At 50.1% G+C, this 13,202-nt stretch overlaps 2 protein-coding genes across 2 annotated transcripts in view; both read right to left on the minus strand.

The window, feature by feature from the left end:
- Positions 1-11,914: 11,914 nt before the first annotated feature.
- Positions 11,915-13,202, minus strand: part of LOC119436399 (outer mitochondrial transmembrane helix translocase-like) — a 139,801-nt gene continuing 138,513 nt past the window's right edge. The window contains exon 10 of the transcript XR_007464070.1: positions 11,915-11,942. The gene's annotated coding sequence lies outside the window, so the exon portion shown is untranslated. The remainder of the gene's footprint in view (positions 11,943-13,202) is intronic.
- LOC119436400 (outer mitochondrial transmembrane helix translocase-like) overlaps positions 12,269-13,202 on the minus strand; it is a 61,577-nt gene continuing 60,643 nt past the window's right edge. Inside the window, exon 7 of the mRNA XM_037703241.2 lies at positions 12,269-12,879. Coding sequence (XP_037559169.1) covers positions 12,657-12,879 — 223 coding nt within the window. The 3' untranslated portion in view covers positions 12,269-12,656. The remainder of the gene's footprint in view (positions 12,880-13,202) is intronic.

Raw genomic sequence — 13,202 nt, forward strand, 5'->3', positions numbered from 1 at the left:
GCAGGGGAGCGTTTTCCAGTGCTGACACAATTCGCAAGTTGTGACATAACGATGCACAGAGCGGTAGAGTCCCGGCCAGAAGAACCGGCGTCGTACACGGTCGTATGTGCGCAAAATTCCAAGGTGTCCCGCCGTCGGTGCATCGTGAAGTTGTTCAAGAACGACGGATCGCAGATGACGAAGAAGACAAGGAGAAACTCAGGGCCCCAGGGTTGATATTGCGGCGGTAGAGGATGCCGTCGTGCAGCATGAACATACGGCACGTGCTGTCGGTGCTGCCGGATTGCACTCCGGCGATGAGGGCTGCAAGGACTCGTCGTGATGTTGTTCAGCGCGCATGTCGCTCATGTCAGTGAAAGCCAACACGCAGGTCTCCGGATCATGTGCAACAGGATCAGGAGGATCCACGGGGTGACGAGAAAGGCAGTCGGCGTCCTTGTGCAGACGTCCAGAATTGCAGATGACAAAAAAAGAAAATTCCTAGAGCTGCAAAGCCCAGCGATCAAGCCGTCCTGTTGGGTCACGGAGGGAAGACAGCCAGCAGAGGGCATGGTGGTCTGTAATGAACGAAAACGTGCGGCCGTACAAATATGGCTGGAACTTGGTGACAGCCCAAAGTAAAGCCAAGCACTCACGCTCGGTGATGGAGTAATTCCTCTCGGAAGGTGACAGCAGGCAGCTGGCGTAAGCTATCACGCACTCTGGCACTGTATCACACTGTGGCCGCTGGCGTCAGTGTGGACTTCGATTGGTGCAGATGGATCAACGTGGGCAAGTATGGGAGGGTGGTCAAAAGCCGATGAAAGCGGCGAATGCGTGAGCCTGCTCCAGGCCCCATGAATGTGTGTTCTTCTTCAGAAGATCTGTCAAAGGGCGAGCAACGTCGGCGAAGTTTTTGACGAAACAGCGAAAGTAAGACACAGGCTGACGACAGCGCACGTCAGAAGCAGAACGAGGCCCAGGGAAACTGAACGGCGCGAAGTTTATCCGGATCTGGTTTACACCGGTTGCGTCAATGAGATGTCCCAACACGGTAATCTGAAGGCGCCCGAATTGACATTTCGTGGAGTTCAGCTGAAGGCCAGCTTTTCGGAGACTGCAAGAATTGCAGCAAGTCAGGTAAGGTGGCTGCTGAACGTGGGAGAAAAAATAATGTCATCAAGATAAAGACAGGTGGTGCATTTGTAGCCTCGTAGAAGAGAGTCCATCATTCGTTCAAATGTCGCAGGAGCATTGCATAGACCAAAGGGTATTACTTTGAACTGATATAACCATCAGGTGTTATGAAGGCAGTCTTCTCGCAGTCCATTTCATCAACAGAAATCTGCCAGTAGCCGATCGAAGATCAATGGACGAGAAGTACATACAGTATAGACCACTTATAACGTAACCACTTTAGTGCGGTCTTTTCAGACTCCCGTTAATTTTCTCATAGCACTCCATGTATACCCGTATCGCTTATAGTGCAGTTGCGGGAAACGAAATACTGGTTACAGTGCGGCTGCCTGGGAGTACGTAAGTCAGCAGAGACGGCGAATGCTCCCCTCAAACGGGCGGCCTAAGGCATGCGTGCCCGCCGCGGTGCAGGCGCCGCCGCTCCAGCCGGCCTGGCGCCAGCTCCCCAAAGTTTCGTTTTCTGCCGTTATCAGGAAGCAGACATTTGCCGGTGTGGGCAGTTTCGTTACCCGCCTGGGACAGCGCCGCTGCTTCCCTCTGCGCCGTAGCAGCAGCGTGCAAGGTCAACACGTGACTAGAAAGTAGAGGAAGCATAAAAGAGAAAGAAGGGTTCACTGCCTTTTTCTACGCGTGGCTGAGACGTCGGCACGTACACGCATGTTCCAGCGCAATGCAGAATCGGCGACCTTGCCATTTGAGAGGGTGAAATTTCCGCCGCATTTTCTTTTTCTATATATATATTATTTTTTTTGTTCGCCGCAACATTGAGAGGTCTCTCCAAGCTTTTACTCTATGGCGGTGCCGGAGCAATGCCGGTCGGACGCCGCCGCGTGATTTTGTTCGAATTAATGAGATTCGACTGTAAATTGAATGCAACCATTCTAGCCGCATTCCTCGACTGTCGCATACGCGTGGCGGCTCGGTGCACATGTTTTGCATATGTGCGGGCCTTCAAAATTGTTGCTTTGGTTTAGTGCGGATATTCGCGACTCCGGCGACTTACGTTATAATCGGTGTACACTGTATTTAGCTCCGTGCAAGCAGTCCAAGATGACTCGATGCGTGGTAATGGGTAGACATCTTTTCGCGTGATCTTGTTTAAATGACGAGTCGACGCAAAAATGCCAGGTACCATCTTTTTTTCTTCACAAGGACGACTGGCGAAGCCCAAGGACTGGCTGATGGTTCGATGACCCCTTTGCGGAGCATTTTGTCCACTTCTAATTGGATGACTCTACGTTCAGCATGCGATACACGATAGGGACGCCGACGAATAGGACTCGTGTTTCCAGTGTTTTATACCATGGAGGAAGGAAACATAACAGGAGAGGCCCTGACGTCACTTTTTTTAAGCCGGAAGTGCAGCCATGTTGGTGTGCCACGTCTCTTTGCGCCTCCAATCAGGGGTTCTGCAGCTCGCCAAAGCAGATGGGTGCGAACTTTGAACTTGCATTGTTACGAGCCGCCGGAAGTGTGTGCTCCTGACCGCGTCAAAACAAAGCCTACAAAACTTCTGTAGCAGTTTTAGTGAAGCAGACGCGATCCTGTGTTTTTCCATGGCACGTTGAAGAAGACAACGAAGACCCGCGCCATGATTGCTTGAGTATCTGTTGCTGGCCGACACTCACACTCACAGATCCAAAACACAACTTTCTAGCTTACACGCCACACTCCAAAGTCAGCTTTTCTCGAGAACAAAAGGTGCTGCGAGAAAGACACCAGCGGAAAAATCTTATCTCACTTTTCAGAGACCGAGAGCAGCAGCAAAAGCTTCAGGAGTGCGGTTGCCATGGCAACGTTGACATTTGGGGTACCCGTCCCAGTGCTCCTTTGCGAAAAACAGCATGTGACTTCCGCCACACCTTCTCCAATACGTTCGTGCTGGCCAGGGCCTCTCCTGGGGTTTCCTTCCTCCATGGTTTATACGGTGGCGAACAACAGATGTTGAGACTGGTCCTCCATGATAGGTGGAACACCATGGAACGCTTGGCGCGTGCAGACGCGTCCGTGCCGGCTCCCGCTTCTCACCAATTTAAATATCTTTTGCCCAGTTTGGTGCCTTTTCTACGCAGAATCGGATTCTTGAAGTTCTTTGCCACCTGGGAAGACAACATTTCGGCAAGTGCGACCTCTGGACTTTTTACGAGTGATTTTCATCTCTCGCCGCTATGCCACAGTCACTAAGCCTAACGATGAGTATGGTCACCGCCAGTGCCCGTCTCGACTCTGACCAAGCCCCCTGCCGACTTCAGGCCTCCCCGTGCCCACCCCGGCTGCGGGGCCCTCCAGCGATCACAACAAACAGCAACCCTACAGCGATGGCATACGAAGTTAAAGGCCAAGACTATCGGCTGGACTATCGTGGCCCCACGCCCGTCAGTAATCAAGACTGCGTTGAGCCAGCCCGACCTCGCTAACCTACAGCGAAAGGGAGGAAATACGAACGCAACCATCTCAACAGCGAGAAACTCCGTGATCAAAGCAAGCAGGATGCCCCGCTGCCCCAAGACGACATCAAGATCGTGATTCGCATTCGTGGCGGAATCAACATAGCCAAGGTAGGCCAACTTACGGTCACCAAAGCAATTGCATGGCTGCTTGCATCGAACCTAACGAGCGAAGCGAGGACACGATATGCCCCCAATTTGAAGCAAAACATCATGGTGGTCAGCACACCGTCCGAAGCGAATGCAGCGAAATACCTCAGGATTCGCAACATTTCCATAGAACCAAACGTTTGAGACCACTGCATAGAGGACGGTGCCGCACGAAACGTGCAAAGGCGTTATAAGAGGAGTCCCGCTCTATGAGACGCAGGAATCCATAAATCGCAAGATCGTCAACCCACGCAACCCTCGCGCACTGGCGGCAAAGAGAATCAAGGAAACTGGCACGGTCATCATCGCCTTCGACGGCTTTCGAGTCCCGAACTATGTCAGATACGACAACGCCCTGATCAAGTGTTCCCTTTACCGCAAGCAGATCGCCATGTGCCACGTGTGCGGCAGACTCGGCCATCGTGCCGACATATGCCCCTCGCCCGACGACGCCATTTGCAAAGGCTGTGGACTCGCAAACCCTACGCAGACCATGTGTGCACCTCGATCAAGTGGTGCTTTGCGCGGGAAATCACGTCACGGCCAGCAAGGAATGCACGAACCGCTTCCAACTCCCCTACGTCCGAAGGAGATGAGTTGAAAGAAGAATCGCAGCGAACGCAAGCAAAAGCACCATGGGGTCAGGACCAATCGCCCTGAGTCAGCAAAACTTCTCGCCGCTCAAGAACCGTGAGAGTAGCGCCATAAACGACAATGTGGCCGCCAACGCAGATGCTCGCTTGACCAGCGAGTGGGGCGCTCGAGATCGAGGAACCGCGGTCACCCGTCTCACGGTCCGGAGAGCGCTCGAGGAACCCGTGCCAGATATCCACATCAAGGATACGATTCGACCCCAGCCCACGAGTTGGCGGTGATGACCGGCTGACCTGGGCCCAACAGCAGGCTGCCAGCCAGGTGAGTCCGACGGCATGGCCAGAGCAGGTAGAAATAGCAAAACAATTAAAAAACTAGAACACGAAAACAAAGAGTTAAGGCAAACAATCACAAAACTTGTCGAGGAAATCAGACAACTCAAATGCCGCCAATGCCACCACCCTCCGACTCTAATCAACCGAAATCACATCTGAACCCATGGTAGTGGAGGTGCCGGTTGCGGAATCCACGCGCAATCCATATAAGAGAAAAGCCGCGACAAATACACATCCGTCGAGCACGGACAGCGACATTAGGAAATCAAAGAACTGCTCGGCGGGCTTGCAACTACGGTCTCGTCTCTGAAGGAAGGCAAGACAAACTTGGACGACAGTAGGTACCCTCAAAGAAGGTTACGACAGGATAACGCTACAAATCACCACACGATGGAGACGATCAACAGCCACGGGGCAAGGCTCAACGCGCTAGAAAATGGCAGACCACCCATCTGTGATGTCACAATCCACTATCGCCGAGCTACCTCGGCGTTGTCGCTCGACAGACACAGCAACAACATGGCCTCACAAAGGCCACCCAACGCCAACAACAAAGATGGCAGCGCCAACTGAACCGTTTCGCGTTTGGCATGGAATTGTAGGGGCTATGTCCGCAAAAGGCTCCCCTGCAACAATACATTCGAGCCAAAAAGACAAACCCCAAGTCATTCTCCTACAGAGACAATACCGCTACACCCTCGCTATCCGCTATGACGTGACTGCACGACCCGCACACAAATGCAGAGGATCGCCACATTGGTCAGCAACAAGCTAGCCTACACGAGCCACAATTTTAATCACGACCGCAGCAACTGCGAATTCTCTCACAGAGTCTTCCCTAGAGCAAAGAACGCCAAGAGCTATTCATCCTAAACGTTTACAGCCCCCAAGCACAGAGACACAAAAATTTAGGCAAATTTCAAGCTTGCCTGCAACCGTGCCGGCAATAACCCATCGTGGCCGGGGACTTCAACGCCCTAACACGGCTGGGCATACGTCGCCAGCAGGGCCAAGGGAAGGACTTACTAAATGACGCCGATGAACTTGACCTAATGCTCATTACGAACGCCGCATACTCCACAAGAACGGGTAACTCGGTCAACCGGGACACAACGCCGGATCTCACTTTCGTCTGCAACGTTCCAAACTATCAGTGAAACAACCTCTTCGAGGATTTGGGCAGTGATCATCACATTGTTGAGACAACGATCGACACCCCATCCAGAGAACCCAGCAAAATGACGTACGTCGACTGGGACAAGTTCCGCGAGTTCAGACACGAACACCGAACAGGCAAAAAATTGATCGAACAATGGACATCGTAACTAAAGGCCGACGTTAAGGCGGCCACAAAGGAAATAGAGACAGATCTCCCCGTTCAAAGCATGGACAGCCGACTGGCTCACATGCTCGAAGCCAAACAATCGCTCACCAGAAGATGGAAAGAACAAAGACACAATCGAAGGCTGAGGAAAAGAATTTCTTCCCTCAACCGCCTGATTGAAAATATTGCACGCAACTATCTAACCAGCAATGGAACGAAGTGTGCGACACCGCGGACGGCCGCATCAACAGCAGGATGACATGGCACCTGCTTAAACACCTTTTAGACAGAACCAGAACTAAAGTGGACCAAGGTCGCACGCTGAACAGGATCATGCACAAAGAACTCAAGAATACCACGGAAAATGACCTCATGATCTCTCGCCGACAAGTACCTCCCGCTGGCCAAAAATGCTAGAGGCACGACCGCCGAAGCATATCGCGGCAAGGCCAACCCAGAGCTAGATCGGGAGTTCTCAACCGAAGAGGTACGCATGGCGCTTCAGAACCTAAACAGCAAGTCAACGCCAGGGCCGGACGGCGTAACTAACAAGGCACTTAGAAACCTAGACAACACTTCCATCGAAACCCTCACTGAGGAAATCAACAAATCTGGAGGAATGGAGCACTACCCGAAGACTGAAAAACGGCCCTCATCGTGCTCATCCTAAAGCCTGGCAAGGCGCCCAACATCAATAACCTCAGACAGATCTCGCTGACGTCTTGCGTCGGCAAGGTAGCCGAGCACGCGGTCCTAAACAGGCTCTCGACATCTAGAAGAAAGAGATATCTACCCCGCAATAATGATCGGCTTTAGACCCGGGCTGTCCACCCAAGACGCCATGTAACTCCTCAAACATGAGATCATTGACGCAGCCACGAGAGACGCGAGAGTAATCCTAGGGCTAGATCTCGAAAAGGCCTTCGATAATTTATCATGACTACATACTCGATACAATCTCTAACCTCGACCTAGGCACTAGACTCTACGCTTATACAAAATCGTTCTTGAGCGACAGAACGGCTACCCTCCGTCTAGGAGAAATCAAGTTCCATAAATACAAACTAGGCAGCAAGGGCACCCCGCAAGGCTCTGTCATCTCTCCGACGCTTTTTAACCTTGCGCTAGCCGGCCTAGGCAAGAGACTGGATCAAATCAGAACATCAAATACACCATATATGCAGATGACGTAACGCTGTGGATCCCCGGAGGTAGCCTGGGATCAATTGAGAACGCTCTACAGCAAGCGATCGACACCATCGAGGAATACCTCGCTCCCACGGGTCTGCGATGTTCGCCCGTTAAGTCGGAGCTCCTCATCTATAAACCATCGAGAAGCGTTCCCAAGCCAAAGAGCGAAATCAGAGACACACACGTCATTACTCTCAGAACAAAAGGCAGAGGAACCATTCCGCACGTCAGCAAAATCAGAGTTCTCGGCATGCTCATTGAGAGCAACGGCTCTAACGCCGCGACAGTGGCGAACATCGCCACAAAGTCGGATAACGCCATGAATCTGATACGACGCGTAGCAAACAGACAACACGGCCTTAAGGAAGAAAATCTCCTCAAGCTCACAAACGCCTTCGCGCTATGCCACTTCACCTACGAGGCAGCCATGCACAGATGGAAGGTAGCGGAGAAGGACAAACTCAATGCACAACTGAGGAAGCTAGTCAAACTAGCACTGGGAATCCCAAGAGCACCGGGACAGAGCTCCTGCTGCAACTGGGGGTACACAATACACTTGAAGAAATTGCCGAAGCTCAAGAACGGGCTCATTGAAAAGACTCTCTGGAACCAAACCGGGTAGAGAAATCCTAGCCAAACTAGGTCATGACACAACAGCAATCGAGAATTTATATGAAAGTGTTCGCCCACTCCCGCGCAACATGAACCCTGCGCACCATCAACCCAGGAAGGCTGGCACGTGAGATTGTTCATCCTGCGCGAAATACGTGACAAGAAGATCCAAGCCTGTTTCGTAGACGCGGCAACAGTACCTGTCCAGGCAGGCCTTTGTTGCCCACCACGGTCAATAAGCAAGGTCAAGTCACAAACGCTCTCACAGTCAAGACCCACAAGTCCGAAATAGCCCGAACAGGTCGCCATCACACTCGCACTCACAGACCCGACCACGTCTACAGCGATTCACGCTCGGCTGTCAAAGCCTTTCAGAAAGGCGAGCAAGGACAAGCACTACATATAATCAATACATCCGCACGCTGCTGCAGCATCACACCATCTGCTGGTTCCCGGCACACCTCGGAGAGATCGAGGACGCCCCTCCCAATCTCAACGAGATGGCTCACAGGAGCGCGCCAGACCTAACCCTCCGCGACGCCACCCATTCTGGTCGTGACCATCCCCGCGAGAATCGGGACCCTCCCTCCACATACAAGGAGGTCACAAAGCACTTTTATCTAGATCGCAGAATATACAGCACACCTCACAATAAGCTCACCAGGCCTCAAGCCATAACCTTCAGAATGCTTCAAACCAACACGTACCCCACGCAGAACAGACATCACTACATGCCTGAGCTATACACAACATCATATTGCGAAAATTGCCTTAGAACACTAGACGTACATCACTTGCTCTGGCCGTGTGGTCGGACCCACGCAAACAAGAATCAAGACTCCGCCAGGCTACAAGAAGCACTACACAGCACGGACTTGGCGGAACAGCTCTGGCCTTCTAGCGAGCCCACGATGCGGCCAGGGAGCTAAAACTCCCGGTCCCAACGTGGGAGTAGGCCCGCTCTATGGGCCTGCGCCCCGTAGCCCGCAGGACCTTACAATAAAGTTATGCCACCATCCCACCACCACAACAGATGTTTGGCCGAAAGGGCGGTCACCGAAATTAAAGATGTCACTGTACGATTCGAGCAGGAGACGTATGTCCTTGGCCCGAGCAGAGGTGAGGTCAGGTGCAATCATTTTGGCAAAGTCATCCGTGAATGAACCAGAGCTGTGAGCAGTAATTGGGGCTAATAATCCACTCACTCTATGCATCCAGACTCTCAATGTCAAATTCGGAAGTACTAGAAACGCTGGCCAAGAACATGCCGGCCGGAAGCACTGAAGGCACAGGCTGAAATTGAGAAACAGGAGAACGACGTCGTTATTCATAACCGTGATCAGCGTATTGCGGAACAGCAACGTTTCGGTTTAAAAGCACGTCGACGATGGGGCAAAGCACATATTTACCGTCAGGAACCTGTGGCTGTGCGGTCAAAGCGACTTAAGTGACTGCCTCGGATGACAGACGCACATCTTGAAGTAAGCACAGGTGCGGTGGAGCGGTGCTCGGATCATCGGTGAGTTGAGGCAGTTCCAACTGAAGGACGCCGGTTGCGCAGTCGATGAGAGCATTACGATTGGATAAAAAGTCCAACCCAAGGATAAAGTCGTGCGGGCAGTTGTCGATCACAGCAAAGAGAACAGAAGTAGGGCGGCTGGCTATACTTAAACGCGCAGTACACATTCCAAGAACCAGCACATCACCGTCGGCCACACGAAGCACTTGTGCGGATGCTAGGGTGAGGACCTACTTTAAACGTCTACATAAGCTAGCACTCATCACAGGTACGTGGACTCCAGTGTCGACGAGTGCTTGGACAGGTACACCGTCTACTTTAACGTCAATTACACATCTCTTTGTGGGCACAGACAGAGGATTTGCTGCAGTAGTAGTCAATGCAGCACCACCTCCGGGGCTGCAGTTCTTAGTTTTCCAAAAGAACACGGCCGAAAGCCACAGGGGACGAAAGGCGACGTGGCAGCGTGTTTGTGGTGAACAAGACTGGTGTCCGCGCGGCGATGGTGAGCGACTGTACCACGTGTTCCTGGCAGAGTTGTCGGCACTGTTAGACTCGGCGGAGGGCGAAACATGGCGGGCATTTCAATCAAAACGGTTCAGGTTGGTCGGCGTGCGAAGTGTTGAGGGCCACGAGTTGCGACAGTATCGGGCGACATGACCAATGCAGCGACAGGTGAAACATATCGGCTGGTCGTCCGCAGTTCTCCACTCCGTTGGGTTGCGATAACGCGGAGAGAAGCATCGCGGTGGAGCAAACATAGTAGAAGGGCATTCGTTGACTCTGGGGTTGGCGACAGCACAGACAGAATGTAAACCAATGTTTTCAAGTTCCTGGCGAACGATAGCTTGTACGAGGGGAACTGAAAGAGGGGTAGAATCAGGGCTACGCGAACACAAAGCTGCAGGCGCCATCACTTCCAGTTTACGTTGAACGATTTGCACCACATCCTCTGATGGCGACGCACGCTGCTGTGTGGGCTGATCTTCACACGTCGATGTTGCGGCAGTATTGGGAAGTCTGGCGAATGGTTGCAGGACGCGTCGGCTTTTGGCCTGCTTGAATTGTCGGCACTCTTTGATGATAGCATCAACTGTAGAACAGCTTTTGCACATGAGCAGATTAAAGGCGTCATCAGCAATTCCCTTCAGCATGTGTCCGACCTTCTCAGCTTCTGTCATGTCATGATCGGCTTTACGACAAAGTGCCAGCTCGTCCTGGATATATACGAGACATAGGACTCCGTGGGGGATTGGGCACGGGAGGCCACTTCCCGCTTTGCGACAATTTTACAGCCGGCTGGTTGGCCAAACAACTCTTTGCATTGGTGCCAGCTGGTTATCTCCTCTTCGTGGTTTTCTTAACACACCTTTGCCGTGCCTCTTAGGTACAACAACACGTTAGCTAGCATAAGCGTAGGGTCCCATCTGTTGACTCCACTCACGCGTTTGTACATTGCCAGCCACTCTTCAACGTCGGCGCCATCGATCCCACAGAAAGTTCCGGGATCCTTGGATTGCACAACCACAACCGATGGGGACAGCGACGTAGCTGGCGACGGTGACGTTGACATTAGAGACGGCAACGACGTTGATCCCGCGTGCTTACCGTCAGTCATGGTGGGGACGGTGATGCGACGTCCACTGCGGAGCTCCGTTTCCAGCCGTGGTACCCAGCACCTCCCACCAATATGTTACGGGGATGTTGGGAGTATAGACAGAATGTATTTACAATATATATACAAGCAGAGTGAATGTGGTCAAGATAGCTGACCAGCAACAACACACAGCAGCCGAGCGCCTCTCGATCTTCTTCTTTTCTCTTAGCTTATCCTTCCCTAACAATATTAATGATAATTTTTCTTAGGTGCAGCACACAAGCAGCAGCAAACATGGAACAGCACAAACGGAAAAGCAACACACTTTTTAGATCACAGTGACCTTATTTTGGCCAGTTTCACCTGTTTCAAGAACTTGTTTGAATAAACTTGCTCAAAGAAACTACCCATTTGATGTAATTTCATAATCAGCAAATTTCCAAAGGCATGGTCAGAGAACAACAAGCAAACATTTTTAGCAAACAGAATTTATTTTTCGTAAAATTTCATGAAACATTCGTAAATTTTATTAGAAAATTGGGATATGAATTCCCCTATGTTGTGTACCAGGTCACTTAGTTGGTGCATTAGTAAGTGCTGCAAAAGCACTGCACAGCTGTGACAATCTACATTTAACAGAAAGCACAAGCCATCCATGGAAGGCCAAATCCACTGATAGAAGGACTGGCAGAAAATGTGTGGTGGTTGAGGTGGGACATGTTTCCTGTACCCAGCACACCTGCTTCCAATATATTGTCAAATCAAAATTAAACTTTTGCCATTACTAAAACAAGTTTCCATTTATATGCACTAAGATTTCACTATTGGTTTGGTTAACACACTAGTATGACTATGTGTGAGTTGAGAGCAGCCTGTCAGAATTTGTAACCAATTAATAAGACAAAGGAAAGACAAACCGACGAGTTACAATCCTTATGACACACTAACAAACAAAAGCTTACTAAACTGTCAATGTCAATGCACTAATTTATTTAAACTTTCGTACACAGCTCAATTCACAGAAGTCATTGTACTAAATTTTAAAGCACACAAAAAAATTTGAGTTATCAAATTCATATTAGCTGACAGGACAAACATACACAGCTCCTGCACAATGAAAGTGAATGCTATCACACGCATATAAGTATATATTTATACATATTTATATATCTGAGCATGGTATGCGTAACTGCTACTAGCTGCAGCAATATGTTCTACCGAAGACTGACAAGCATAACAGAATCCTTACTGTAGGAAATAAACTACCATATATTTAAAACATTTTTAAATAGCACAAAACAATCTCACTTTGAACATTAGTTCACAGTCCTGTCAGACAACACCTGCTGGCAACAACATTTAAGTGCAAATAAATGTCATAAAAACTCCGTCCTTGACGAATCCAAATGTCATACAGCATAACTTCCTGAATGCCAACCACAATTAGTAAGCATGAGGTTATCACCTGCCAGTTAAAATGTCGGCATTTACTGCCTTCATTTTGCAAACAATGATTCACTTATGAACAATGAGTTTCAATGGATGGAAGTGTGCAGCTGTTCAGCAAAGAGGTGGTCTGACAACTGTTGTGAAGGTGATCATTATTGAATTTCTTATATTGCTTAATAATAAAAGAGCAGCTCACATTGTTCAGTCCACTCCTGGTGGGCATTATAGTCATAAACACAAATGCAACAACAGTCCTCAGGAGTTAGATGACTGCATAAGGCCTAGTCAACTCTAGCGGGACACTGTGTCGCTGGTGGGCAAGCACTTTTGAGTTCTTCATTTTGGCCAGAGCATTGGTGAAGTCCTCCATGCAGATAGGCCGCAATGCATCATGAAATGTTTCATCATCGTCTGAACCTTCTTTTGCACCAGACTGACGTGCATCATGGAATGTTTCTTCATCATCAGACACTTCTTTGTGTACCCTGAGTTGGAGATAACAAAAATATTGTAAGGATTAGAAAAAAGCAAGCCTTAAGCCTGTCTTAAGGATCACTGCACAAGTAACACAACAATTTCAGAGGCCTGGTAGCATGGCACTTTTAGTTCAAAGGTAATAAGGCACAGTACTGGCACAAAAAATATGTTGCAAGACTACCTGGTATTGTGTAGGTAGTTCAGTAAGTGCAAATTATGAAACGGTACCTGGTATCTTCAAACAAGAAATGGCAACAGCTAGTTAAGTGATTGGCCATTAGTGCGCTGCAATCATAGTAAACAAGAATTTGGCGCCTCATCTGTTAGATGG

Source organism: Dermacentor silvarum, chromosome 1, assembly GCF_013339745.2.
Source record: "Dermacentor silvarum isolate Dsil-2018 chromosome 1, BIME_Dsil_1.4, whole genome shotgun sequence".
Taxonomy (NCBI): Eukaryota; Metazoa; Arthropoda; class Arachnida; order Ixodida; family Ixodidae; genus Dermacentor; species Dermacentor silvarum.